Source organism: Schistocerca americana, chromosome 7 (genome assembly GCF_021461395.2).
Source record: "Schistocerca americana isolate TAMUIC-IGC-003095 chromosome 7, iqSchAmer2.1, whole genome shotgun sequence".
In the NCBI taxonomy this organism is placed as follows: Eukaryota; Metazoa; Arthropoda; class Insecta; order Orthoptera; family Acrididae; genus Schistocerca; species Schistocerca americana.
This window is the reverse complement of record NC_060125.1, coordinates 271265960-271293005: the sequence shown is the minus strand read 5'-3', so window position 1 is coordinate 271293005 and position 27046 is coordinate 271265960. Positions and strand designations below refer to the sequence as shown.

Genomic DNA, 27046 nt, shown 5'->3' with positions numbered 1-27046 from the left:
CCAAATTCGAGTCCAGTTTGATAACCACTGCGCTCCCTCGCTCGGTTTTTGCTGTTGTATTTGTCAGTTTCATTAAGTGCGTAGCGTAATCTGTTGCTGAAAACGTTTAGAGTCAACTGTAAATTAAGGTTTGTGTTAAATTTCATATTAAAATTAAAATACTCACATAATTCTTTGCTCTACAGCACTTCGTGGAGTGGATATTGTGTTGTAGTGAAATATTTAGTTTATAAAATCGATTGTTTACATGATTGTAATGTAATGTATATCAGTTGTTTTTTTTCAGATTTAACAGGCATTGAAATTTGACAGAAGTATTCAGCTTTACAATAGTACTAACGTATGGGTTTACAATATAAACTTGAGACGCTAATTGTGGAAAAGTAACTTATCCCCCACAACAGTTATAACTGCAGGCTGCCATTAACTTTTTTCTCCATCACTCTGCTTTCACAAAGCAGTAAAAAAATATAATAAATAAATTAATCCTACGTCAACATGTTGAGATTGATCTTGTATCGCGCACTATGAGCAGATTGTAATTACGTATTTGGAAACAAACTGGCTATGAAATCCGGTTATGAAAAGCTATTATCAAAATTGAAAAACTGCCTACAAAAAATAGCTTGTTTAAAAGGAATAAAATTCTAATATGTCATCATGACCATGAGCTTCATGGATCGTTCGTTCTGTTCCAGCTTATAACTCATGCTTTTCTCAAATGTCCTGCAATGATTCAATGCAACAACCACCTGCCATGTTTCAAAACTTACCAGCATTAGTGTGTACCAACAGTCGAGAGTAAGAAATCGCATCTGATCCTGGATGGAGTCGTGAGCAATTGCATATGTGGTATCAAAATTTTCTTACCTTTGTGGCCGCAATTTTTAAAAACTCAAGAACCTTCAAGGGTCTTTCCACTCACATGCTTTTGTCCCTTGTATTTCTGTATAAGCAGTAATATGAGCTTACCCCACCAGGCATTGTATACACTCCAGAGTCCCGCGATTTGGAAGGCGATTCACCTATGAGGCCTGGCGTCACGAAGTTGGTTGAGTAGTGGTTCATTCCGAGAAAGTCTGCCGACCCTGTAACAAGGTTTATTTCCTTTTCAGTTGACTGATAAACCGAAACGACAGCTTTAACCTTGCTAAAGAATTTATAAAGCTATTTTTCCATTTCGTCACGACGATGCTGTGGAATCTGAATACAGGTAATGATCCACATGAATGTGAACCATTAGAGACTTAGATACACCAGGAAGGAATCAGTGCCCAGTTAAACCTTTCAGTCGACAACTGAGCTGGAGTCTGATCGTTTGTAAGTTAACTAAGTACGAAAGGCTGGCATCAGAGTAAGAGTCTTGGTCAGCTTCAAAGTTTTACGAGGCCACAAACAAATTACCAAACACTTAACGACAAAAATCGTATAAAATTTATTTTTGTGTCTTCAATAATTATTAAATTAGCATCTATTTCGAATCAGCTATAAAACATGAATTTTTATACAGGGTGCTACAAAAAGGTACGGCCAAACTTTCAGGAAACATTCCTCACACACAAATAAAGAAAAGATGTTATGTGGACATGTGTCCGGAAACGCTTAATTTCCATGTTAGAGCTCATTTTAGTTTCGTCAGTATGTACTGTACTTCCTCGATTCACCGCCATGATTTCATACGGTATACTCTACCTGTGCTGCTAGAACATGTGCCTTTACAAGTACGACACAACGTGTGGTTCATGCACGATGGAGCTCCTGCACATTTCAGTCGAAGTGTTCGTACGCTTCTCATCAACAGATTCGGTGACCGATGGATTGGTAAAGGCGGACCAATTCCATGGCCTCCACGCTCTCCCGACCTCAACCCTCTTGACTTTCATTTATGTGGGCATTTGAAAGCTCTTGTCTACGCAACCCCGGTACCAAGTGTAGAGACTCTTCGTGCTCGTATTGTGGACGACTGTGATACAATACGCCATTCTCCAGGGCTGCATCAGCGCACCAGGGATTCCATGCGACGGAGGGTGGATGCATGTATCCTCGTTAACGGAGGACATTTTGAACATTTCCTGTAACAAAGTGTTTGAAGTCACGCTGGTACGTTCTGTTGCTGTGTGTTTCCATTCCATGATTAATGTGATTTGAAGAGAAGTAATAAAATGAGCTCTAACATGGATAGTAAGCGTTTCCTGACACATGTCCTCATAACATATTTTCTTTCTTTGTGTGTGAGGAATGTTTCCTAAAAGTTTGGCCGTACCTCTTTGTAACACCCTGTATAAAAGATGACTGCCACTAGTTACTGACAATATTTGCATTTCATATGTTTTTGAAAGGTTCTGTGACAGAAATCATTTTCTATGTTACAAGAAACACTTTGAAATCTTCATGCATAAAGTGCTGCTGGCACTTCTACTGCATGCGTTGATAGTTGCGTGTTACAAGACTCAATAACGTAATGTGGAGAACAGACCTGTACTGGTTCAGTGTTTCCAGGAATTTTTTTGAATCGTATTGCCTTAGGCTCTGGACAGCCATTTCTATTATTCCTAAAGACACTTATGGTTCAAATGGCTCTGAGCACCATGGAACTTAACATCTGAGGTCATCAGTACCCTAGGACTTAGAACTACATAAACCTAACTAACCTAAGGACATCACACACATCCACGCCCGAGGCAGGATTCGAACCTGTGACCGTAGCGGTCGCGCGGTTCGAGACCGAAGCGGCTAGAACCGCTCGACCACACCGGTCGGCCTAAAGACACAAGTCATGTATAAAGTAGCGTTTGTATCTATTACATTATATAATTTGGAGACGTCCTTCCATTAAGTTCGTATACACTGACTTTGGAATTTGTTTCCGTTCTTCATGACGAAAAGGTGGTTATTCTGATCTGAGCGAATGGATGTGCAGCGCAACCGATGCCAGAAAGAGTCGGGAAGTTATAGAAGGGTTTTGTAGTGCAGGTTGTGCTTAAAAATAATTGTTGAGAAAAATTTATACACGTTGTGCCATTACCGAGTTAACTACCATTGACGTTAGCCATTCGGGCCGTGGCGCCCGCAAATTCAAGCGGCCCGCCATATATTTGTTCTCATAGCATAGGTTATGGCGCATAAGACTGTTTATCCTCAGTTCGGGTTCCATTCTTACTATCATTCCATGTCCAATTTTTGTATCACTCGCTTATTCGGTTTTAGGAAACCAAGCGAAGAACACTTTTGGCGACACCGTGTCTGGCGGGCAGCTTGTGTTTGCGCGCGCAGTGGCCTGATCGGTTAACTTCAAGGTTAATTAACTCGGAAACGGGGCAACGTGTCGAATCTTTTTACGTAACAAATACTTCTCAGTACAACCTACCTTCCAATGACCTAACGAGCTTTTCAAAGCGTTTCTATTACTCTGTATAAAGGAGAACGAAAATATAGGAGATATTTGAGTATTAAGCCCAGCAGTGTTGTTGGTCTCAAAGCCTGTGGTATCACCCTTGAGGCTGACGGATTTCAGGATCAAAATAGTCAGCTATTTTGCCGCTTTGCCTCTTGAATCATAGCTGACACTTCATATTACGTCAAGAATGCTTTCTAATCCTCCAGCATCACACTGTGAGACAAACAGTGCTGTTTCTTCGAAAGTTTTCCTGGAGAATCTGTTTAAATTCCTTTCGGGTGTATGACTCAGCAAGCTCTCTGGTTCTGCTCAACATACAGGCAACGAAACTTGCCGATGAAACGAATTCCAGCGGCGAGAGACTCAATATCTACTGCTGTTAACACTGGGATGGTGACATGATTCAGTCAGAAAATTTCATTAGAAATAATGGTATAAGCTGAACGAAAATGTGATAGGAACAATTTATATCACAGTCATATCCTGACATTACTAGAAATGTTATATCGTCAGTTGTTGAATCCAAAGTATCCTCCACTGCTGTGTATTTGGAGACTCACCCCTAATGTATTCGATCTCTTCCTGTGTGAATTTTGGTAGCCTTGAGTGGTTTCGTCCCTCACGAGCACTGTTGTCATCCACTAACTGTTGCACCACAAGTGGGTAATCCCCTTCCTCAGTGTAGATTGGGTGTGCGAAGATACCCATCTGCAGAACAGAATGAACATTAGTTTTCTTCACTGTCAAAAAATTCTCGTATGTAGGCTTCATAACTCGCGTGATTGCTATCCGTTGAACACTCTAAGGTACTAGCAATACACGGAAAATTTAGAGGAACTCCAACTGGTTGGCAGCAGGGCTGAAACACCCACCTGAAACTGTCGTGCTCGTTCACTGGCATCGTTTTCCCCTTCTGTGTTACTCGCCGGTTCAAGCCCATCCATATTAAGTGTGATTCCCACACTACCTGTAAAGTATACCAAACCATATACATATACACATACATATAAATTAAATTATATGACATAGTCATGCTGAAGAAGAGAATGCTGCTTGTCTGGACGAGTTCTTGGAATACATCCTTTGAGTTTGTTGGGCCGTTTCTTATGCACCTATAAAGTTACGTTTGACACCCTGTTGATACACGGTGCAGTTTGGAACCCTATAGCGGCAGAGGGTTGCAAGGTGTGTCAGCAAATCTGGAAGTCATGTGAGTAATACACGTAAAATGTAATACCTCATCCGATTATGGGAAGAGAATAAAAAATTCTGAGTCACTACTTTTCAGCACACCCTCGTGTTGCATCAGGTGGCTTGCCGTCTACACGGTATTTCATCGTCCTTCAACCGCTTCAGTTAGTAGGTTAGTTACATGTTTCATAGATCATTTGAACGATTCTTTTATCGAAATGATATGGAACGAGTCAGTTTATAGTGTATGTATACTTGCATACATGATTAGTGTTAATATTAATGAACACATTAACGTTTTATTCCTACCATGCAATTACACTTAAAAACATTTTTAAAATATTTTTATTAGCTACCAGTATTGAAGTAGAAATTTATCAATGGAATAGAAAGAGTTGTCTGGGAAAAATGACTGCAAATTAAATTTAAGACTTGCTCCGCTACTGTCAGACATTTTATGTTAGTGTGCAAATGAGCAAAAATTTTTGTTACTGTTTACTGAACTCGTGTCTGAGCCACTGTCAGCTTTAACAATGAGTAATAAAGGTCATTTTCCCTCCAGTGTTGTAAGTATGTGCATCACTGTTCTTCTTAAATTGTGATGGACGTTTTATGAGTTACTTCATTAGCGAAAATATGTATTGCCATGGCACAGTTAAAATATTTAGCTCCTTTAAAAGATACCTACTGATGTCCATGAGTGAAAACCACGCGTTATTTTTTGTGCTAGCTTTTTTGAATCAATTCTTTCTTCCTATGTGATGAGTTACACCAGTAAATTATTCTGTATAGCAATAATAGAATGGAGATATGCAAAATAAGTCAAGAGGTTGACACATGTTTTCTAAGATTAGGAATTATATGAAGAGTAAAAGTAGCTGAACTTGATTGGTGGAAAATCTCGGTAATACACTTCTTCCAATTCACCTGTTCATCAGTATGAACCACCAAAAATTTGAAGCATTCTCTCCTACTTACTGACTCCGACTAAAGTGCGACATGAATTATTGATACGATTCTGTTTGTTGTACAGAACTGAATGTAGTGTGTTTTTTCAAAATTTAGTGATAACTCATTTGCAGACAACTTAATAATTCTTTGGAAAATATCATTTACTAACTTTTGTTTCGTGTTCTCTCTAATGGGATTCATTGTAAGACTAGTATCATCTGCAGAAAATAACAATTTTTCTTGTTGAATGTTAAGTGAAAGTCATTCAGATATATAAGAAGTAGGACTGGACCCAAAATTGAACCTTCCAGGACTCCATTTGTGATTTTTTTTTCCAGTCGCAATAATTTTCTACCATTCCGACGTCTGAATTATTCAGCACAATGTACTGGATTCTGTCAGTCAAGTATGAGTGAAACCAGCTGAGTTTAAAGCCATCAATTCCATAAAACCTGTTTTTTTTTAGAGAGAATAATGATCTAAAATGTCGAAGGCCTTGGGGAGAAAATATCCACAGGCGATATGTTATTATTTAAGGCTTGTGGTATCAAATAAGGCAGTGTATAAATAACATTCCCAGCTGAGCAGCCTTTCTGAAATCCAGACTGCAATATGCTAAATAAATTGTTTACTAAATGTGTGACTACATTTCAGTATATTACGTTTTCAAATATTTGGGAAAAAGAAGTCAGTAAGGAAACTGGACGATAATTGTTTAAGTCTGTCTTATCATGTTTGTAATGAAGTAGTTTAATAATTCTATGATCTGTCTGGAAAAATTGCCTGTGCCACAGATGCAACGCTTATTACTGATTATATTAAGGACATATTGATTAAGTTGGAACAATTTGTCAGAATTCTGTATGAAATACCAACAACTCCATAAGAGCATCTGTTGTTTAGAATTTCTATAATTGTATTAACCTCAGTGAACCATATTGATGCTACTTCTAGTTGCTTAAAGGTTTGTGGAATGATATTTTAGTATATTTTCTTGCTTCTTCAACTGAACAATTTAATCCTCTATTTCCTGCTATATTTAGAAAGTGATATTTAAAGGTGGCGAAACTTGTGAATTAGCAGTCAAAACCTTGTCATTTAGGTTAGCTGTTATGTAATCGTGTACACTGACTGGCTTTCTTGTCTTCCATTTGACAATGTCCCATATAGCTTTAATCTTATTATCTAAATCATTTATTTGGCTCAGGACATGCACATGTCTGGATACTTTAATGAATTTCCTTTTAAGTTCTACAGCGTTTTATGCAGTATGTAAGTAATGCGGAATCTCTGTTTATCCTGGCCCTTGCATAAACTTTTCCCTTCCTCTTCTATGAGATTTTATATCTGTTAGTTATTCATGACTTATTTCTTTTTTAATGAATCTTTTGGATAATTATTCAGGAAAGTAACTTTCAAATATTGACACAAATTTACTATGGAATAAATTGAACTGGATATTTGCATCTCTTCTGAGATGTACCTAATCCCATTGCACCCCTGTTACGTAACAGATAAGTAAACCTCACTGCTTTATATGGAACTGTCTCCAAGTTGTGAGGTGCCATAGAGATTATTTCTATTTATTGTCCACTATGATCAAATAGTCTATTAGCAACTGGGTAGACAAAATTATTTCACCATGAGCACTGTTTATAAAAAGGTTGTGAAGTGCCATACTATTTATTTATATTAATTGTCCATTACGATCATATAGTCTTTTAGCAACTAGGTAGACATAATTGTTTCATCCTGAGCACTGTCCACAAAAAAGTTATCATTCAATGTTCTACTTTCTTGCTGCACATGAGTTGAGAACTGACTGCTGAAATTAGATTGAAACATCCAAATTTTAATTCTAGTCTGTACCTTTTACGAAATCTTTAGTGTAATCTCCACAACCACTAACTTTTTCTTCTTGTCTGGCAGGCAGATAAATAATGCATCTGGATATCTCATAAATAACTGTAAGTTTTGTAGAAGGGATCTGTTGAATTTTGCAATTATCAAAGAAGTATTCTGGAGTAACAACTCACAAGCACATACTTCTGGGTTTTGATCAACATAAAAACTATTTATTTCAATATTTTTTGACTGCGTGTCCCATTTTTACATATACTGCAATTCCTCCTTTTTCCATGTTAACTCTAGATTAAAATGTTGCAAGACTTTAATCTCTGATACTTAACTTCTCTATCCCTGTGGTTATATCCTATCAGTATTTTCCACATCTTCTAGACATAAAGTAAGCTCATCTATCTTGTTTTTGACCCTCTAATGTTCTGATGAAACAAATAAGTTTTATTTTAATGGAAGATGTTAAGTGTATAATAGCGTTGTCTTGCTTTACAAAGATGCATTATTGCACGAAGAACACCCGACTAACTTCGCCGTTTCCTAAATGATTGTTCCCTGGCTTTGCGAGATAGCAATCTGCCCATTGTCAGAGTCACTTAAGTAGGTTGATTTCACGATCGATAGCCCTTATCATTACTGTAAGCATTCCCCAACCATCTCTGCTGTACTTCCCTTGTCGCCAGTGTCACGGTGGACAGTAGTTACATTGTTCTGTTTTCTTGAGGCACTGACCGTTCTGTGATGCTCTGAACTCTTCATCATACAGATGCCAGACCCGTGCGTGTGCTTTGATGACGGTGTGTGTCGCCAGGTAGTCACCAATGCCCGACGCTGGCTGAGAAGGGGCGATACCTTCCGCCGCGTAGCCGTTCACGAAGACAGCAGGCTCGTTAAATGTGATCCACCACTTCACCTGTGTAACCGTACCGTGTCATTACGCTCGGTAAAGTGAACGTGGTTCAAGCCTCTAAGAACTTTTAAAGTTTTACTCACCCTATCACCGAAGTTTTGGAAGAGTATCCTTGCGTATTGAACGAAGTAGTCGGCCAGCATCTCGTTGGGCCAGCCTCCGATGTACTGCAGTGCTTGAGGGAGATCGAAGTGGTACATTGTAACCTGCAGACAGTGTAGTGTAGTGTAAAACTTGATGAAGTTTTTGGTCAAGTAATCAGATTAGGCCTAGTGGTGTTGAGAGATGCTGGAACAGCGATGTGGGCTTGTTGTTTTCTTATGATGCCTGTAATCTTTTCTGGTAACTGGTATTTTGAGGACACAAGGTGATGACCTGATACGAGACCAATTCTTTTCTCAACCTCCGATTGGTCGCCAGGTTAAAACTGCAGTGAAAATCCGATGAAACGTTGCGCAGATATGTTGCTCTAGTATACCTGCCGATGGCGTCACAGCGTGTTTTTCAGTTCTGAGCTCATAGTGAGCATACAAAGCTGCTTAGAACAATAGAGTTCCTGTCGGGTGTAATGTGCCTGTCGAGGCGTCCGGTTTGTTTTCATGTAGCCAACATAACGTAAATGTCATGAGTTTCATTCATCATGACAGTGCTCTGCCGCATACTCCAGGTGCAGCAACAACGCATCTGCAGCGTTTTCGTTGGGAAGTGATCGCCCACCGTACAGCCTGGACTTGCTCCCTCTGATTTCCGTATCGTCGCTCATGTGAACCGTTGGCTATGAGGACAACGAGCTGCAGACCAACGTAAGCAATTGTAGGAAAGCACAGGTGGGTGCCTTCTACGAAGAGGTTATTGGAAAGTTGGCGAAGTAGCTGGAAGGTGTGACTAAATGTCCCAATAAAACATTTTTGATATTCATCGTGCTTTCCATTTAGTGAGCAATCGGAAGTTGGAACGAAAATAGCCCTTGTATTATGCTACATCAAGAATATTGCTTCCGTTAAGAAACGAGGATGTAATCGTTTTTAATGTGAGGTTAATATCTTCATAAGAATTACTCCAAATCTAGCTTCGTGATGGATGCCGAATATAAAAATGGGTGCAGAAATGAACAGGTTGCAAGAACGATCCAAAGATAATAGCAGTGCAATCAATGACGGACAAACTCTGCCTCAACGTGCGGAAGGTATAACAGATTTGAACTGCGCTAGTTGAAATATGGCTTAATATGTTAACTATAGCTGTTCTTACGCTAGCAACTTTAAGTCTAAGTTAATAACGAAAATGTAAACTCTCTTATTGTGTCGTTTTCTTGATCTCTTACGTGTGCAATGGATTCATTGGAACTTCCATACTGCTGGATATCTGTAAAGTGGCACTGATACAAAAAGTAAAGCAACGTCCCAGCAACAGCTTGAGAGGGGAACGCTTGGTTATGTTCACCAAGGGTAAAGACGGACATCAGCCATTGTCTTACCGAGGGTATTCATGAACCATTCGCAAGAACTGTTTCAGTGTAACTAAGCGGAATGTAACTACGGAGTCCGGAGCTCGTGGTCGTGCGGTAGCGTTCTCGCTTCCCGCGCCCAGGTTCCCGGGTTCGATTCCCGGCCGGGTCAGAGATTTTCTCTGCCTCGTGATGACTGGGTGTTGTGTGATGTCCTTAGGTTAGTTAGGTTTAAGTAGTTCTAAGTTCTAGGGGACTGATGACTATAGATGTTAAGTCCCATAGTCCATAGTGCTCAGAGCCATCTGAACCATTTGTAACTACGGAGCCGCGCGGGATTAGCCGAGCGGTCTCAGGCGCTGCAGTCGTGGACTGTGCGTCTGGTCCCGGTGGAGGTTCGAGTCCTCCCTCGGGCATGGGTGTGTGTGTTTCTCCTTAGGATAATCTAGGTTAAGTGTCAGCTTAGGGACTGATGACGTTAGCAGTTAAGTCCCATAAGATTTCACACACATTTGAACATTTTGTAACAACGGAAATACCAAAAGGAATTTGAGATCTCTCTCCCGTTATGCTTCAAACAATCATAACAATCGGCGATAATGTCAAATGTACTAGAGTTAGTGAAGTTACTTTGCTATTTACCTCACTGAGACTGCTTGTACCACATATACCTGTCCAGTAATAATACAATTTTATAATTTACTTTGTGAATGCATATCATGGAACACCGCTCGTTTGGGACGGATACCAGTGAGCTGATGTTAAATGGGCGTCGGCAACCACCATGGCTGATTTTTTTCTTTTGTTGTTCTCGCAAAGGCTAACAGTACGTTGGAGTAGAATATTAAATTAACCGCTTTACAACTAGCTGTGGAAAATAGATGTACGAAGTAGTTACGTCCGGACGCCGTTTCCATGATGTCACCTGTACAGAATGAAATTTCTCCGCATAACTAAAGTGCACACAGTCGGTGCAACTGTCCATAAATGAACATAAAAGCCTGTAGATTTTCTTCCAGTCCAAGATGTTTCAAAAAGAACGACCTGATAGTTACAAAACATGGGACGTGCCGGCAGGGAAATGTGCGTTGTTTGAATGGCTTAGAGTTTCAGAAAATCACCGTTGGATGTCAGTCTTCTCAGTTTTCAGTCAGCCAGAAGTGAGATGGCGTCCGCTCAACAGAGGAAGTTTTGCATGCTGCAGTCTGCGAAGAGTAAGTCAGAGATTTCGCTCCAGCGTGTTTTCTGTCGGCGTTTTGACATTGATCCGCCTGCACACAAAACCATTCGTAGTTGGTATTGGTAATCTGAAGAGACAAGATTCTTGTGAGAAGGTCAGTGACCAGGTCGACCTTGAACTTCTCGTGACATGGTGGAATGAATTCGTCAAACATTTAAGCGGAGTAAACGAAAGTCTAGTTGCTGCGCAAGCAGAGATCTGGTAATGTCTCATACGACCCTCTGGTGAATGTTAAGGCATCGTTTGGGTTGTGAAACACAGAGACTACAATTGGTGAAAGTTCTTCGGGTTGCTGATGAAAGAATCCGATTAACTTCAACAACGCTCTGCTAGAGGACATGGAATGCGATTCATTTGTACCACGATTAATTTTCAGTGATGAAGCAACATTTCATGTTAGCGGTGAAGGAAACCGACATAACGTGGACATGTTGGTACTCCAGGACCGTCATGGCATGTCTGAGCACGAGAGATATTCATCTAAAGTGAACCTTTTTTGTGCCATTTCTCGTGAAGAAGTATGCAGTCCCTTCTTTTTTAAGGAAAATACACAGATTGGAATGAGCTATCTTCAACTGCTGCAGAATTAGCTTTCTCTGAAACTTCAGGAGCATTCTGGTAAGTTCATTTTCAAATAGTATACAACTCTGCCTTGCTGGTACAACAACGTACGTCACTTTCTAATTACTCTCTGCCCCAACGCTGGATGCGGCACAAGGGACATCGAGACACTGATCTCCATACTGGACCCCATGCGGTTTTTACTGTGGAGATCTGTGAAGGAAAGTGTGATACAGAAGACGTGAAGAGCAGCATAACAGCCGCCACATCTTCTGTAAAACCAGATACATTGTGTAAAGTTTATGACAGATTTAGCTATCGTCCAGCCGCTGTTCGTTCGGCTGCTGGTGGGCACATGGAGAATTTGTAATACCACAGTTAACAGTTTAAGATTTTGTGAGTGTTTTGCAATTCATCCAATATTTGTAGTATTTTTTGTCAAATACTACGGAGTTTTAAATTCAGGTCACTCTTTTTGAAACATCCTCTATATCAAAGATAGCTCCGTTTCTCCTGCCTACAGAGGGACGTCTGGTAACATCAAAAGTTTCACAACGTGAACTAAGTCATAGCAGTCAAAAATGACTGTAGTAGAAAAAGATTTAACGGTGCCGTTGTATAACTTCCTAAGATTAAAAGTGTGTGGTGAACTGGGAGCCATACTTGATCTTTTACTTCTCAGTTGGACTTGAAGTTATGAACCTACAGTGTAGCTCGACAAGAAGGTCTTTACACTACGGAATTGTTTCAGGGTCAAAATATTCCGTGGTTGACTTTAAGGACGTGTGAGAAATACATAAACTTTCTTCTATTGCTACTATTTCTTACTGTGTGTGTTGCACACCCTTAGGACCAATGAAGTCATCATTATACGTGCCGAGAACTCTTGGTACGGAAATAGTCTGTCGCATCCACAGAAGTAGTAGAGAACGAACCAGAATGTGTATCAATCGAACTGGCAGGCCTCATCGAACTTTCCCTGTGGAAGAAATTTGTGCCACCTATGGCTAACCGTGACAGAAGAAGTAGTTTTGGTGTACAGTTTCCGTTGACTAGGCTCTGTGCTACTGTCTACGGTTGAGTCTTCTTTCCACACTGGACTATGGATATGTTGCACTGCTGAGTCTATTCGTCAGTTGGATAGAACAGTTAAGCTCACTAGCCTCCATGGAACTATGCAAGACTATTAGGTGACGTATTGGAGAAATGTAGCATCTCACCCAATTTTTTCTTATTGCTTTCAACAGCACAATCCTTGCACTAAAAAAATACGTTATCAACAAGGAAACTTTATCTGAAACAGTGACTGACGATACATGGCATGAAGTAACATCCACGCTGTTGGTCTAGGCCGCGATCGACACGAGCTGATTTCCACATGACGCCGTTTCCTCTTATTCTCCTCCGTCCTCTTCTCTTACGATCTCCGTCTCACCCCTGTCTCTGTCCAATTCGTCCACCCTTCCAGCCCCACCCCCTCCTCCCACTGTCTGTCTCCACATATTTTCTCTCTCTGTCCATCTTCACCTGAACCTTTTGTTCATCTCCTCCATTGCCCTCTCTTAATCCATCTCACCCTGCCTTTCTACCTCCTCCCTTTATCTCTTCCTCCCCTTTCTCTCTGCACATCTCCTCCTCCCTTCTCTCTGTCCTTCTCACCCTATCCCTGTCCAACCCCCCCTCTTTCTTTATTCTGTCCATATCTTCCTGTCCCCTTCTCTGTCTCCACCCCCTCATTGTTCCCATATGATATTCCATCATATCTGTGACCATACCCTCCTCTCCCTCTGTGTCTCCCCACCTCTTCCTCTGCCATTCTCTTTTCAGGTTATCGACCTCACTCTAGCAGTATTTATTCCCAGATAGTAATTTGCGTAAGACATTTGGCTGAAGCAGATACAGGAGTTAGGTGTTTTTTACCCGGAGTGCACATATACCACACAGATTTAACATATATCTCACATATTTCTACACATATGTCATCTGTATCTGTAGCGAATTTCGTCCTGCAGTTTCGATTTCACGCAGCTCGGCGTCTATGACTTACAGCTCCTGAATACTGTATCGTATAATGATGTAAGTTTACAGGCCCATTCAGTGGTATGGTATTATAGAGTACGTTAAATATTTTGCGAATAGAGTTAGTGTCAGATAAGTAATAACTTTAAACGTCAAGCATGCTGTGACAGTTGTTGACGCATCTCATCTCAGTGCTTCTACGTTAATATCTCCCGAACAATGTGTCATACAACAGTATAATTTTGCATGTACATTCAGCGGTGTGTGTAAATACTGTCTGCAGAATGTGTCCTGAAAACAATAAGCAGTAATAAATTAAAACTTCAAGCCTGGTGCGGCAATTCTGCTGCATGAACAGCGAAAATTTAGTAAGTGAGGATCTTTTTTTCTTTCATTAGTTTTGGGGGTCGTCACCGAGAAAAAATTTCATAAAGTTCTGAAATTATATGCAAAGTTTGTTGCAAATGACTAAGCGCTGTCATTCTCAAATACTGGATGAATGAAGTCTGCGCTTTCGCGCGTCGTGAGCAACACTACTTTTTCACCTCTCCCCCCTCGCCCTCCTCTCCCCTTTGATAGGCTGCAGACAGTGAGTGATGTGTGTAGAGAGTATGGCTGAAATCGCGCCTGTACTTTAGATCGAAATGTGTACATACATACAGACACAGATTCATTTATACAAACATAAGTATATCCATTTTTATAATATGTAGACATATGGGACCAGTATATAGGCTTACTTATTTTTCTTACATAACTGGCTTATTACATATATAAATTATAAAGGTGATATAATCCCATATTTTTGGGTATGTTAATTATTATTGCTTATTATATGCTATCATTACAGAAACCTGCCTGTTACAAAACTTCTATTGATCCCTCACCCCATTACCCAAATTCTAATATTTGTGTTCCTATTCTCGCCGTGAGATTTGGCACAGTGGTTAAAATACTGGGTTCAGGTTTGATAAACAGAGGTCTAATCATTCAGACTGGATTTTCCCTATGTTTCCCTAAATCGATTAAGGAATTGTTTTCACTAAGAATCCAATGGCGGATTTCTTCATAAATCTTTCTTAATTTCCTCTATTGTGCCCTGTCTGCGTAAACATCCCCATGGAAGGTTCTTAAATTATAATCTTGCTTCAGTTTCACTTGGTCTCATGATTTCACCAAATGTGCCCGCCTTTTCCTTGTAGAACCAATGTCATCAAATTGCTGACGGTTTTCTTTTTCCCTCTGTAATGGTCCTGGGACTAATTAAGACAACAGAAGTGCTCAGTTGTATTGCTTGAACACATAACGGCAATGTCGTTCCATTGAAACGTGAGAACTTATACACCGCTGCAGAAATTATGTTTCTGATACCACTCTCACTAACTCAATGAACTACTCGTTACCGTTTTCTTCAGTGCCTTAGAAACAGTCGTATAGTTGAATCTCTTGTAATATCTCTTCTGGTTACCGCTGATATTATGCTTGTCGCACTGTCAAAGACGCGAAGAACTAATCGTTTCTCACAGTAGTTTTGGAAACAATTTCCCTTATTTTCGACCTTTCCCCAGTGCATACTTGTGTTGATAGCCGTTCGCAACTCATGGTCTGAAGTACCAAGTGCCACAATCAGAACTACATTTGGCCATTGTTTCTACTGAATACAAAAGATTTGCATATGTGCTACTTTCATTAAGGCAGTGAAACAGACAACCCGACAGGAAGGGGGTTATGTCTCAGCACCTATATGATGTTACGGAAAAATTCACATTTTTTTCTGCTTGTATCATGAGTGGCTCAAAAATTTTGTTACAGCTGTAAAGAACAAGAATCTTTCGTTTTTCTCAACCTGGCATCAACAGTCTATTGTATGTAGACATCTGTAAATGCAAGAAAGGAGTACTGCACGAGATCAGGCTTGTGGTTGCTGTCAGTTGTTACTTACCACAGGCTGAATTCCATTGGCAAGCAGCTCGTTGATGAGGTTGTTGTAATAGTCGATACCAGGCTGGTTGATAACGTCCACGTCCCCGGTAGGCAACACACGTGGCCAGGAAATCGAAAATCGATATACGTCTGCCTGTTCAATAAAAGTGTGTTAATGGTTGTGACAAACGTTAGGGACTGATGGCTGAAATTTCACTGTTAATTTATTTAGAAGCGCTGAGCTCATAGAATAAGACATATCTAAGATTATAACTATCTAATTAACCAACACTATTGGACTTAGATAGGTAGAAGAATAAACTATTTGTCTGAGTATAGTTACACTTGGTTACGCTGTATACGCATTGTCTAATGAACCAAAAAGTTCTTTTTATAGTATAAGATAATTGAGCCTTGCTGCGACTCTCGTTGGTGCTGTTGATTGGTTTCCGTCTTCTGTTGGAGGGCAGACGGCATCGTTTAGTTGGCGTAGTTACGGCTGTTTGTCTTCTTCTCGTGTTGACTGGTGCTACTCGGTTTTGCAAGCGTTTCCTGTCCAGTAGTGGCAGCAGCGGCGGTTGTTGATATCTAGTAACTGTTGCACTATCTTTGGGGTGACGTCGTGGTGTTTCTGGGTCGTGTGAGTCAGAGTTCGGTTGGGGACTCCGGAGGAGCCATGAGTGCAGTGCGTCACACGCCAAGACCGCTGGCGGCACGCATGCACTGCCGGATGGAAGGGCTGTCGTCGCGAGTGCACACGACCTAGTCGTCAACCGGATCTATCAAGCTTTAAGTTGAGTGTATTTTAATCCTAGTAGTGAAACCTCCACCATTGTGAGATCTCGCAATTCTCCAATGACTTGGGTTCGTGTTGTTGCTCGCTGTGTCGCCGAGACGAAGAGCAGCTAGTGGTGTGCTTGGGCAAGGCGGATCTAATTAGCTTTCCTCGACTACTTCCTACTAGTTGCTGCATTCTATATGTTACTATTTGTTAAGTTCAACCAGCGGTATTTTTCCTGCCTGGTGGCCGCTGACGCCCCAGTTACCTGCCCTGGAGTTTAGTGTATGTAACGGCAGTGTACGTTTCCTCGCCTTGCCGCTGCTGTCCGGTAAGGCGTGTAGTTTTGACGGTTTCCTTGATTTGTAGGTGGGTTGGTGTTTCTTATACCCTGGTAGCAGTGGTTCCTTCCTCCTTTCGGACGCTCTAAACACAGGATTCTGAGAACGTAGTGCTGACCGCTGGTTCTGGGTTTGGCGTGTTGTTCCGTCGTTGCATTGGTTACCGGACGCTAGGTAGCTTAAACAGATTATCATTAGTCATTCGTTAGACTGCCACTTGTCTGAGTTAACATCTTGTGAAGTGAATGCAACTAATTCCTGGCTGCCTGTCTCATGGCTTGCGAAATTTTTTGGGACCTTCTTAGAGGTCTATTCCTGGAGCAACATCTGCGGCCTCCTTGGTTTTGTAAGACATGTGTGTTCTAAAAAGGGGTCTGATGGCCAGTAGTTCAGTGTATTGCTCCTTAAGCCTACGCCTTCCGCTGTGGTCGTGATTGGTCATTAATATTTTAACAACTGTAGTTTGTAAGTTGCAACAAGTTAAACAATTCTTAATTTATTGCCATTAAGGCCTTCAGACGTGAGTATAGTTACATATCTTAAAATTCTAATTTGGCAATTGTATTTTTGCAGTGAATTTTAAGACCTTTGGTCTCTTGTCTTTCATATTTTAATAACTGTAATTGTAAGTTACCACAGGTTTAAACAATTCTTAATTTAATCCCATTAAGGCCTTCAGCCGCAAGGAATTCTTAAATTATTGCCATTATTTTAATTTGTTGTGATTTTAAATAAATTGTGAGCGATTAAAAGAAAAGCCAACGAATAGTAACTGATTACGGCGCCGTCCACAATCGTAAAGGAATCCTGTCTTTCCTTGGTAACCAGGTCTCAATAATATTTGAGGAAATGACCCGGAAATACAGTTTAGCTTTCTGAGTAGCTGTAAGCACCGTTAAACAAGAAGTAGAAATAGACAGCAATACAAACGAATGATACATGGAAATTTGTGTAATATATTACTATGTTATCTTGTAGTTATTAAATAGATGATTAGCAAGGAAAGTGGACACTGAAAATTAAGAAGAACTTAATACATAAGTTACAAAGTTCTGATGGCGTGATAACTCGTCACTAGCTACTAACTGAAGAGGATTTTTTCATGAAAGCACTTACTACCATTAATAAAACCAAACACACGACATACTGTCAGAACGAATTAGGCGAAACATAGTGAAAGGAAATAAAAGGGTAGAAACCGTAAATTCATTGATTTACTTGACGCTGATTAATTTCTCTAAAACTTTGAAATAAAATAGGGTGACTCAATTACATAATGACACGCTTTGCTATAATTTGAAAAATTAAGGAAGAAGAGAGATCATTACGAAATTATGCAGACTATTCCTCTCATGCTGTGGAGAATTTAGGTATGGGTTTTCAGAAAAGACAAAATTGGCAATGTTGTAGTTGTTGTGGTCTTCAGTCCTGAGACTGGTTTGGTGCAGCTCTCCATGCTACTCTATCCTGTGCAAGCTTCTTCATCTCCCAGTACCTACTGCAACCTACATCCTTCTGAATCTGCTTAGTGTATTCATCTCTTGGTCTCCCTCTACGAGTTTTACCCTCCACGGTGCCCTCCAATGCTAAATTTGTGATCCCTTGATGCCTCAAAACATGTCCTACCAACCGATCCCTTCTTCTAGTCAAGTTGTGCCACAAACTTCTTTTCTCCCCAATCCTATTCAATACCTCCTCATTAGTTACGTGATCTACCCACCTTATCTTCAGCATTCTTCTGTAGCACCACATTTTGAAAGCTCCTATTCTCTTCTTGTCCAAACTAGTTATCGTCCATGTTTCACTTCCATACATGGCTACACTCCATACAAATACACTCAGAAACGACTTCCTGACACTTAAACCTATACTCGATGTTAACAAATTTCTCTTCTTCAGAAACGCTTTCCTTGCCATTGCCAGTCTACATTTTATATCCTCTCTACTTCGACCATCATCAGTTATTTTACTCCCTAAATAGCAAAACTCCTTTACTACTTTAAGTGTCTCATTTCCTATTCTAATTCCCTCAGCATCACCCGACTTAATTTGACTACATTCCATTATCCTCGTTTTGCTTTTGTTGATGTTCATCTTATATCCTCCTTTCAAGACACTGTCCATTCCGTTCAACTGCTCTTCCAAGTCCTTTGCTGTCTGTGACAGAATTACAATGTCATCGGCGAACCTCAAAGTTTTAACTTCTTGTCCATGAATTTTAATACCTACTCCGAATTTTTCTTTTGTTTCCTTTACTGCTTGCTCAATATACAGATTGAATAACGTCGGGGAGAGGCTACAACCCTGTCTCACTTCTTTCACAACCACTGCTTTCCTTTCATGCCCCTCGACTCTTATAACTGCCATCTGGTTTCTGTACAAATTGTAAATAGCCTTTCGCTCCCTGTATTTTACCCCTGCCACCTTCAGAATTTGAAAGAGAGTATTCCAGTTAACAGTGTCAAAAGCTTTCTCTAAGTCTACAAATGTTGGAAACGTATGTTTGCCTTTTCTTAATCTTTCTTCTAAGATAAGTCGTAAGGTCAGTATTGCCTCACGTGTTCCAACTTTTCTACGGAATCCAAACTGATCATCCCCGACGTCGGCTTCTACCAGTTTTTCCATTCGTCTCTAAAGAATTCGCGTTAGTGTTTTGCAGCTGTGACTTATTAAACTGATAGTTCGGTAATCTTCACATCTGTCAACACCTGCTTTCTTTGGGATTGGAATTATTATATTCTTCTTGAAGTCTGTGGGTATTTCGCCTGTCTCATAAATCTTGCTCACCAGATGGTAGAGTTTTGTCATGACTGGCTCTCCCGAGGCCATCAGTAGTTCTAATGGAATGTTGTCTACTCCCGGGGCCTTGTTTCGACTCAGGTCTTTCAGTGCTCTGTCAAACTCTTCACGCAGTATCTTATCTCCCATTTCGTCTTCATCTACATCCTCTTCCATTTCCATAATATTGTCCTCAAGTACATCGTCCTTGTATAAACCCTCTATATACTCCTTCCACCTTTCTGCCTTCCCTTCTTTGCTTAAAACTGGGTTGCCATCTGAGCTCTTGATATTCATGTAAGTGGTTCTCTTCTTTCCAAAGGTCTCTTTAATTTTCCTGTAGGCAGTATCTATCTTACCCCTAGTGAGACAAGCCTCTACATCCTTACATTTGTCCTCTAGCCATCCCTGCTTAGCCATTTTGCACTTCCTGTGGATGTCATTTTTGAGACGCTTGTATTCCTTTTTGCCTGCTTCATTTACTGCAATTTTATATTTTCTCCTTTCATCAATTAAATTCAATATTTCTTCTGTTACCCAAGGATTTCTATTAGCCCTCGTCTTTTTACCTACTTGATCGTCTGCTGCCTTCACTACTTCATCCCTCAGAGCTACTCATTCTTCTTCTACTGTATTTCTTTCCCCCATTCCTGTCAATTGTTCCCTTATGCTCTCCCTGAAACTCTCTACAACCTCTGGTTCTTTCAGTTTATCCAGGTCCCATCTCCTTAAATTCCCACCTTTTTGCAGTTTCTTCAGTTTCAATCTGCAGTTCATAACCAATAGATTGTGGTCAGAATCCACATCTGCCCCAGGAAATGTCATTACAATTTAAAACCTGGTTCTTACCATTATATAATCTATCTGATACCTTTTAGTATCTCCAGGATTCTTCCAGGTATACAACCTTTTTTTATGATTCTTGAACCAAGTGTTAGCTATGATTAAGTTATGCTCTGTGCAAAATTCAACAAGGCGGCTTCCTCTTTCATTCCTTCCCCCCAATCCATATTGACCTACTATGTTTCCTTCTTTCCCTTTTCCTACTGACGAATTCCAGTCACCCATGATTATTAAATTTTCGTATCCCTTCACTACCTGAATAATTTCTTTTATCTCGTCATACATTTCATCTATTTCTTCATCATCTGCAGAGCTAGTTGGCATATAAACTTGTACTACTGTAGTAGGCATGGGCTTTGTGTCTATCTTGGCCACAATAGTGCGTTCACTATGCTGTTTGTAGTAGCTAACCCGCACCCCTATTTTTTTATTCATTATTAAACCTACTCCTGCATTACCCCTTTTTGATTTTGTATTTATAACCCTGTAATCACCTGACCAAAAGTCTTGTTCCTCCTGCCACCGAACTTCACTAATTCCCACTATATCTAACTTTAACCTATCCATTTCCCTTTTTAAATTTTCTAACCTACCTACCCGATTAAGGGATCTGACATTCCACGCTCCGATCCGTAGAACGCCAGTTTTCTTTCTCCTGATAACGACGTCCTCCTGAGTAGTCCCCGCCCAGAGATCCGAATGGGGGACTATTTTACCTCCGGAATATTTTACCCAAGAGGACGCCATCATCATTTAATCATACAGTAAAGCTGCATGTCCTAGGGAAAAATTACGGCTGTAGTTTCCCCTTGCTTTCAGCCTTTCGCAGTACCAGCACAGCAAGGCCGTTTTGGTTAATGTTACAAGGCCAGATCAGTCAATCATCCAGACTGTTGCCCCTGCAACTACTGAAAAGGCTGCTGCCCCTCTTCAGGAACCACATGTTTGTCTGGCCTCTCAACAGATACCCCTCCGTTGTGGTTGCACCTACGGTACGGCCATCAGTATCGCTGAATCACGCAAGCCTCCCCACCAACGGCAAGGTCCATGGTTCATGTGGGGGTAAAAAAATTGGCAATATATATATATATATATATATATATATATATATATATATATATATATATATATATATGACAGGCTTCGAGTCACAGACGTGGTAGTACACATGCAGAACAACGGAAGAAAATGAGTACATAATTTATGTGGAATAAACCGCTGTCGTTACTTCTGGGTGAAGACATATACGTGTCATTCAAGGGAATGAAGACCATTAGAATGGATGAACAAGAAAAAAATGTACAAAGCCTTACATGGAAGACGAAAATGTCGTTAGAGAGGAGAAGAATTAACTACTTCTTTAGTAGACAATGGTTGTACGTTACACTTCTATCTTGCAGACGTAGTAAATATACTTTAAAATAACGGTGCATAATCAGGACCGAGATCAATGGGAGGGGGACAGTAGGACGAACCGTGTCTCCGGCCATTCTGGTAGGTTTTTGAGGGTGGCAGAATCTTAATATTAATGTGCTTCCAGGAGAGTGGATTAAACACACAATAATAGCTTTCCATAAATGACTAAGTTCCAGAATAATTAGGAAATACAAATCATTCATATAATGTATTGTCTTGGTTGAAGTTATCTATGGTCTCGTAAAAAGATGAAAATTGATGTGCTAGAGTTGGTAGTCTTGGGTGCGTCTTTCAAAATAGCAGAGTTTGGTAGTGGCATTGTTGCTAACTCAATATGTTTCCAGACAATACATGAAATATACCTACCTCAGCTTCACAGCTCCTACAGAAGCGAAAAAAAATGATGCTTGACTGTTCCTATAAATCATCCTTAATCACCTATAGCGGTACCATTAAGATAAACTCTTTGTGTTAAATAAAATAGAAGTATAAATAACACACACTGCCCGTCACATGCTATAATCTTTTGACTCCAGACATTATTATTAAACGGAGTTTACACGCGGAAAGATGAATGGCATGCTCTCCCTACCATTCCCTCCCCTTCGGATATGCCATTTAATACCATTTACATTGCTCTTCTTGTAAACATCGACTCATTTCTTTTCCTTCTCCGTGTTGAAGGGGCCATAATCAGTAGATATTAATATTAAGATCAAACCTTGTTTTAGAGCTGAAGCAGCTAAATGGCACTCAAAAATTCTTTAACTTTAACCCGCTCAAAACTGCTTGTTTTAAGCCATAAATCGTGATCGTGGCATTGCGGAGACCACGCCTTCTCGATAACTTACCAGAGGCGTTTTCCTTTATGTAATACGTACACAGTGAAGTGTCAAGGGCGATTTACATATTTTTTCTCAACAAATAAATCTTTTAAATGTAAGTCACTTGCTCACCTATGACCTTACAGCAGAAGCCACGATGATGGCGCCGACAATGCAGTACTGAGCTGGGCTGACTGCTACGGGACTCGCACCACGCCCTCACTTGTGTCCAGGGAACGACAGAAAGTGAGCGTAGCTATAAGCTGGCGAGTGATAAAAATCAGTTTTGGTTGACATAATTACGAGGTGCATGCAAGTTATAACACTTCCCACTATTTTCCTTTCTCACAAATTGATTGCGTGGAAACCGTGGAACATGTGTCACCTCTCAACGTTATCTCCCTGCAGCCGTACTCATATTTCACAACATCGACGCTTCCTTAGGAGTCTGGTTTGACCACCGGAATATCGCATCCACGTCGCATCCATTGTTACAGTCACTGAAAAGAAATCGCCATTCAGGCGTCAGCGTCAGCTTTGCCTAGCATCATGCCACGCGCTCGGATTTTGTGGCACCCACCTGGAAGGTGTACACTCATGGTCGACAAAGTTCCTGGAGCCGGTACTGCGTGTAATACTAATTGTCATTCATTTGCATTTTTGCATCTGGTACTGTACTGATTAATAGAAAAAAATTGTGATGACAGCTGATATTTGATTTATTGTTGTCAACGAAGAGAATCAGAGAAACTCATCTATGCGGTTCCAATTTTCGCTGATGTCACTCCAAGATTCGCACTTGTTTTACTTTATTTCTGATAATCTACAATCCTCAGTTTCTCGGTCCGCTTGAGGAACATCGTTAAATTTTGTCGAATATAATTGTTTCTCATGTATCACTGGATTTAGTCGTTTATCTCTTCGTGGAAGCTACGTTTCTACTGTAAATTTTATTTCCCTCTCTGTACCTCCTCGCCCCCCTCAACCGCCCCTTAACCTCCCCCCTCAGCAGCCCCTATCCCGGCAACGAGATTCTGTGTGCGAAAATCATTCTAATATAAACAGCTAACTGGAATTCTTTTCTTTAATGTCTTTCTGCTGGTAGAATACTTGTTCCCCAAGACCTTCGCAAGCACGCGTTAGAGCTTATAGGCTCTCTGGACTGCAGTAAGAGTTGGTTATGCGGCAGCACAGGCTTTACTCGATTATGTGTTCCCTGTTTCCATAATGGTCCGTAGTAACACGATGACACCATGATGATATACCCGCATTGATGACTCTCACGAAGATGGCGCAAAGACACATGTAAACCACTGAGGAATGGAGAAACGCTGTACATTCATTTTAATGGGCATTATGTGAAGATTATGTGAAAATGGCGCGCAGGCTTCGGAAGAAAGAGAATCTGGCGCACTGGTTGTAGCACCGACTCGCGTATTCGGGGAGTGTGGTTCATATACCCTTCTGATCGGAATTACTTTTTCCGCACATTCCCCAAATCGATTAACTTGAATTCTAGAATGGTGCCACCGTGCTTACCCCTTTCGTAGCTTAGCTGTATGTATAATAAGTTCGTCGTTGACGGAACATTGTTCCATGATCATCCTCCCTTTCGTTTCTGTAGACCTACTATCGAGATTCATTTACGAGGGGTGTTCAATAACTAATGCAACACTTTTTTCTCTGAAACAAGGTTGGTTTTATTCAGGATTACTACACATAGTGTTATTCTCCACTCTTATACCTACAAAACACTACTTTTCAAAATAATCTCAATGCGTGGGTCTTACGTCAATTTACTGGGAGGACATTTATGCCCACATGGTACCATCCCACTGGTCGACGTCGGAGCCAACGTCTTACTGCAACAACAACTTCCCCATGATCCACGTACTGCTTCCCGCGGAGTGCCTCCTACATTGGGCCAAACGGATGGAAGTCTGAAGATGCGAGATTTGGACTGTAGGGTGGATAAGGGAGAACAGTCCAGTGAAGTTTTGTGAGCTCCACTTGGGTCCGTAGACTAGTGTGCAGCCTTGCGTTATAGTGACGAGGGAGAAGTTCTTTCGCATCACCTCGAATGAGAGTGTCCGCACTTTCCAACACTGCAGGAGTCACAACTGTGTGCGGCCGGCCGGCACACGGGAGATCAGAAAGGCCTGCGCGACCTTCTTGCATTGATGACAGACGCCTTGCCCAACGACTCACCATGCTTTTGTTCACTGCCAAATCTCATTAGACATTCTGCACGGGTCTATGACTATCTGCACGCTCTGGTTTTCCGCCAAAGCAACTCAGTTACATCTCGCTGCTTGAAACGCACCTACATTACAGACGTCACCTATCGCAACTTCACAAAATTATAAAGACTGAAGCAGGAATGTTCCACGATGTCCGAAAATAAATTCCGTATTTCTTCTACTGAAATCGGCTGAGGAAAAAATGCATTGCATCAGTTATTGAACGCCCCTCGTTCTTTGTTCTTCACTGTCTATTGCAGTCTAGAAGCGGAAATTACTGCTAAAATGATCCCTGCAATCATTGTAATTACTGACGAAAACAGGCGTATTCTTTCATGTATGGGTCCATGTATGGATCGAAGGAAGGCTATATCAAATCAAAAAAGTGTAGTCTCCCCAGATATTTGACTTTCCTAGGTTAAAGGATTTCGGCGTGATTAAGGTTCACCATTTAGTTCGAAATCGGACATTTAACCAAACCATATTATTTCTGAAAATGAGTTGACGTACCGTTTTCGAGAAAAAAGCGCTGTCTCTGAATTAACAGAACACATTTTATGGCTAGCGAATTGGGTAGGTAAATCACCAGATTTTTGCTATCTCAAAGGAGTTGAAGAGACCATGAAGACACACGTCGTGCTGCGATCTACAAGAGCAGAAGCTAGTCTTCTTTACTTTGGAAAATATACTTACGTTGAGCGCCTTCAGCATCTGCACGTCCTCCTGGTACCTGTGGTAGGAATCGCAGGCAACGTCGCCGGTGTCTCCTGTGGTGTATTCCGGATAGTTGTGGAAGAAGTAGTCCTGAATGCTTTCCCCTTTGCCTGTACAAATATGCAAGAACATTGCAGTATATGATATGTCATCCAAGTTTGTTATTGGCTTTGTGTAAGACTAGCAACAACATGGAACATAATGAAAGCATACATGATATAGATGATTTAGTACCTTCTGCAGGTGCCATTCATCTTTAATGGTTGTTCGATCATACAGTTTCGGTCTTAGTCCATTATCAAGTGATTTATATCCATTTCTTCGACATCACAATTTATGATATTTTAAATAATAAAATAATGAAATATATCCCCGGAATTTATTTTAAGTAAATCTTCATTACCTCTTTTAAGTAAACATGAAGGAGGAATAGCCCTGTGTGCATCATCTGTTTACATTTAGTATTTCTGTGTATACTTCAGCACAGGATCTTCGCAATAATTTTTCCGTAAACACGTGGTCTTAAGGTGTATGTTGAGTGGGATGGGTATTAAAATGTATGTACATTTAAGCGTTTTTTGTGTTATTACAATTACAACACCTGCTGCCGGCCGTGGTGGCCGAGCGGTTCTAGGCGCTACAGTCTGGAACCGCGGGACCGCTACGGTCGCAGGTTTGAATCCTGCCTCGGGCATGGATGTGTGTGATGTCCTTAGGTTAGTTAGGTTTAAGTAGTTCTAAGTTGTAGGGGACTGATGACCTCAGAAGTTAAGTCCCATAGTGCTCAGAGCTATTTGAACAATTTGAACAACACCTGCTCTATAGACACTATAACACTGGACGCTATTTAAATATACACAGATGGAGTGATTTGTATTGCATAAGGTCACATCTATGAAATTTTTGGAAACTAGTTGATAATGGTCTAACGCCGAAATTGTAAAATCGTACAACCAAAAAGGAGAACGGACAATTGCAGACTAAACTAAATCATTGCAGGTGAGGACCCAGCCTCAATGAAGATCATAGAAATATATCATTCTACGAGTAAGCACTAAACGTAATGTAACGTCTTCTAACACACAGCTTTTTTTATTCTTTGTTACTTTGCTACGGAATGACAATAATGCTTCTAAACTCACCGTCTTCATTCCAAGCTCCTTCGATCTGATATGCGGCTGTCGCAGCTCCAAACATGAAGTTATCTGGGAATCGGTTAGTGGCATTCTGTGCAGAAGCACCGACGAAAACAGCCGTAAAGGCAATGAGGAACTTCGTCATTGCCGTTGTTCAGTGACTTTGTGTGAGCAGCTTCAAGGACTACGTATATATAATGTAGTTACCTTGCAGTTTAGTGAGATGTTTTCATAATCAGCAATAACTAAACCATTATTTCTGTTATCATCAGTTAATTAGAAAATTTCCGTAGCGCTGTTGTGAAGTACAAGTGCTTCTCGCTGATACTACCACATATGTTGGGGGGGGGGGGGAATCTTAAGGACTTGCGTGTGACACAATGATATCAGTAGAAGCTTTCTTATCAACTGCGTTTGGATACTCTGGTGTATTTAAAAAATGGATTAATACAGACCTGACCACAATCAAATATTCACTTT

At 40.7% G+C, this 27046-nt stretch overlaps 1 protein-coding gene across 3 annotated transcripts in view; it reads right to left on the bottom strand.

The window, feature by feature from the left end:
- Positions 1-26736, bottom strand: part of LOC124622480 (myrosinase 1-like) — a 49988-nt gene extending 23252 nt beyond the window's left edge. For 2 of the 3 annotated variants that reach the window (XR_006980635.1, XM_047148187.1), the window contains exons 1-8: positions 26573-26736; positions 25410-25540; positions 15516-15650; positions 8390-8512; positions 8129-8309; positions 4270-4364; positions 3958-4105; positions 973-1088 (exon numbers count right to left, since the gene is read on the bottom strand). Coding sequence is in view for 2 of the 3 variants with exons in the window: in XM_047148187.1 (XP_047004143.1) it covers positions 973-1088; positions 3958-4105; positions 4270-4364; positions 8129-8309; positions 8390-8512; positions 15516-15650; positions 25410-25540; positions 26573-26711 (1068 nt within the window). In the remaining variant the exon portion in view is untranslated. The remainder of the gene's footprint in view (positions 1-972; positions 1089-3957; positions 4106-4269; positions 4365-8128; positions 8310-8389; positions 8513-15515; positions 15651-25409; positions 25541-26572) is intronic. The other variant, XM_047148188.1, reaches the window with a different exon arrangement.
- Positions 26737-27046: the final 310 nt, after the last annotated feature.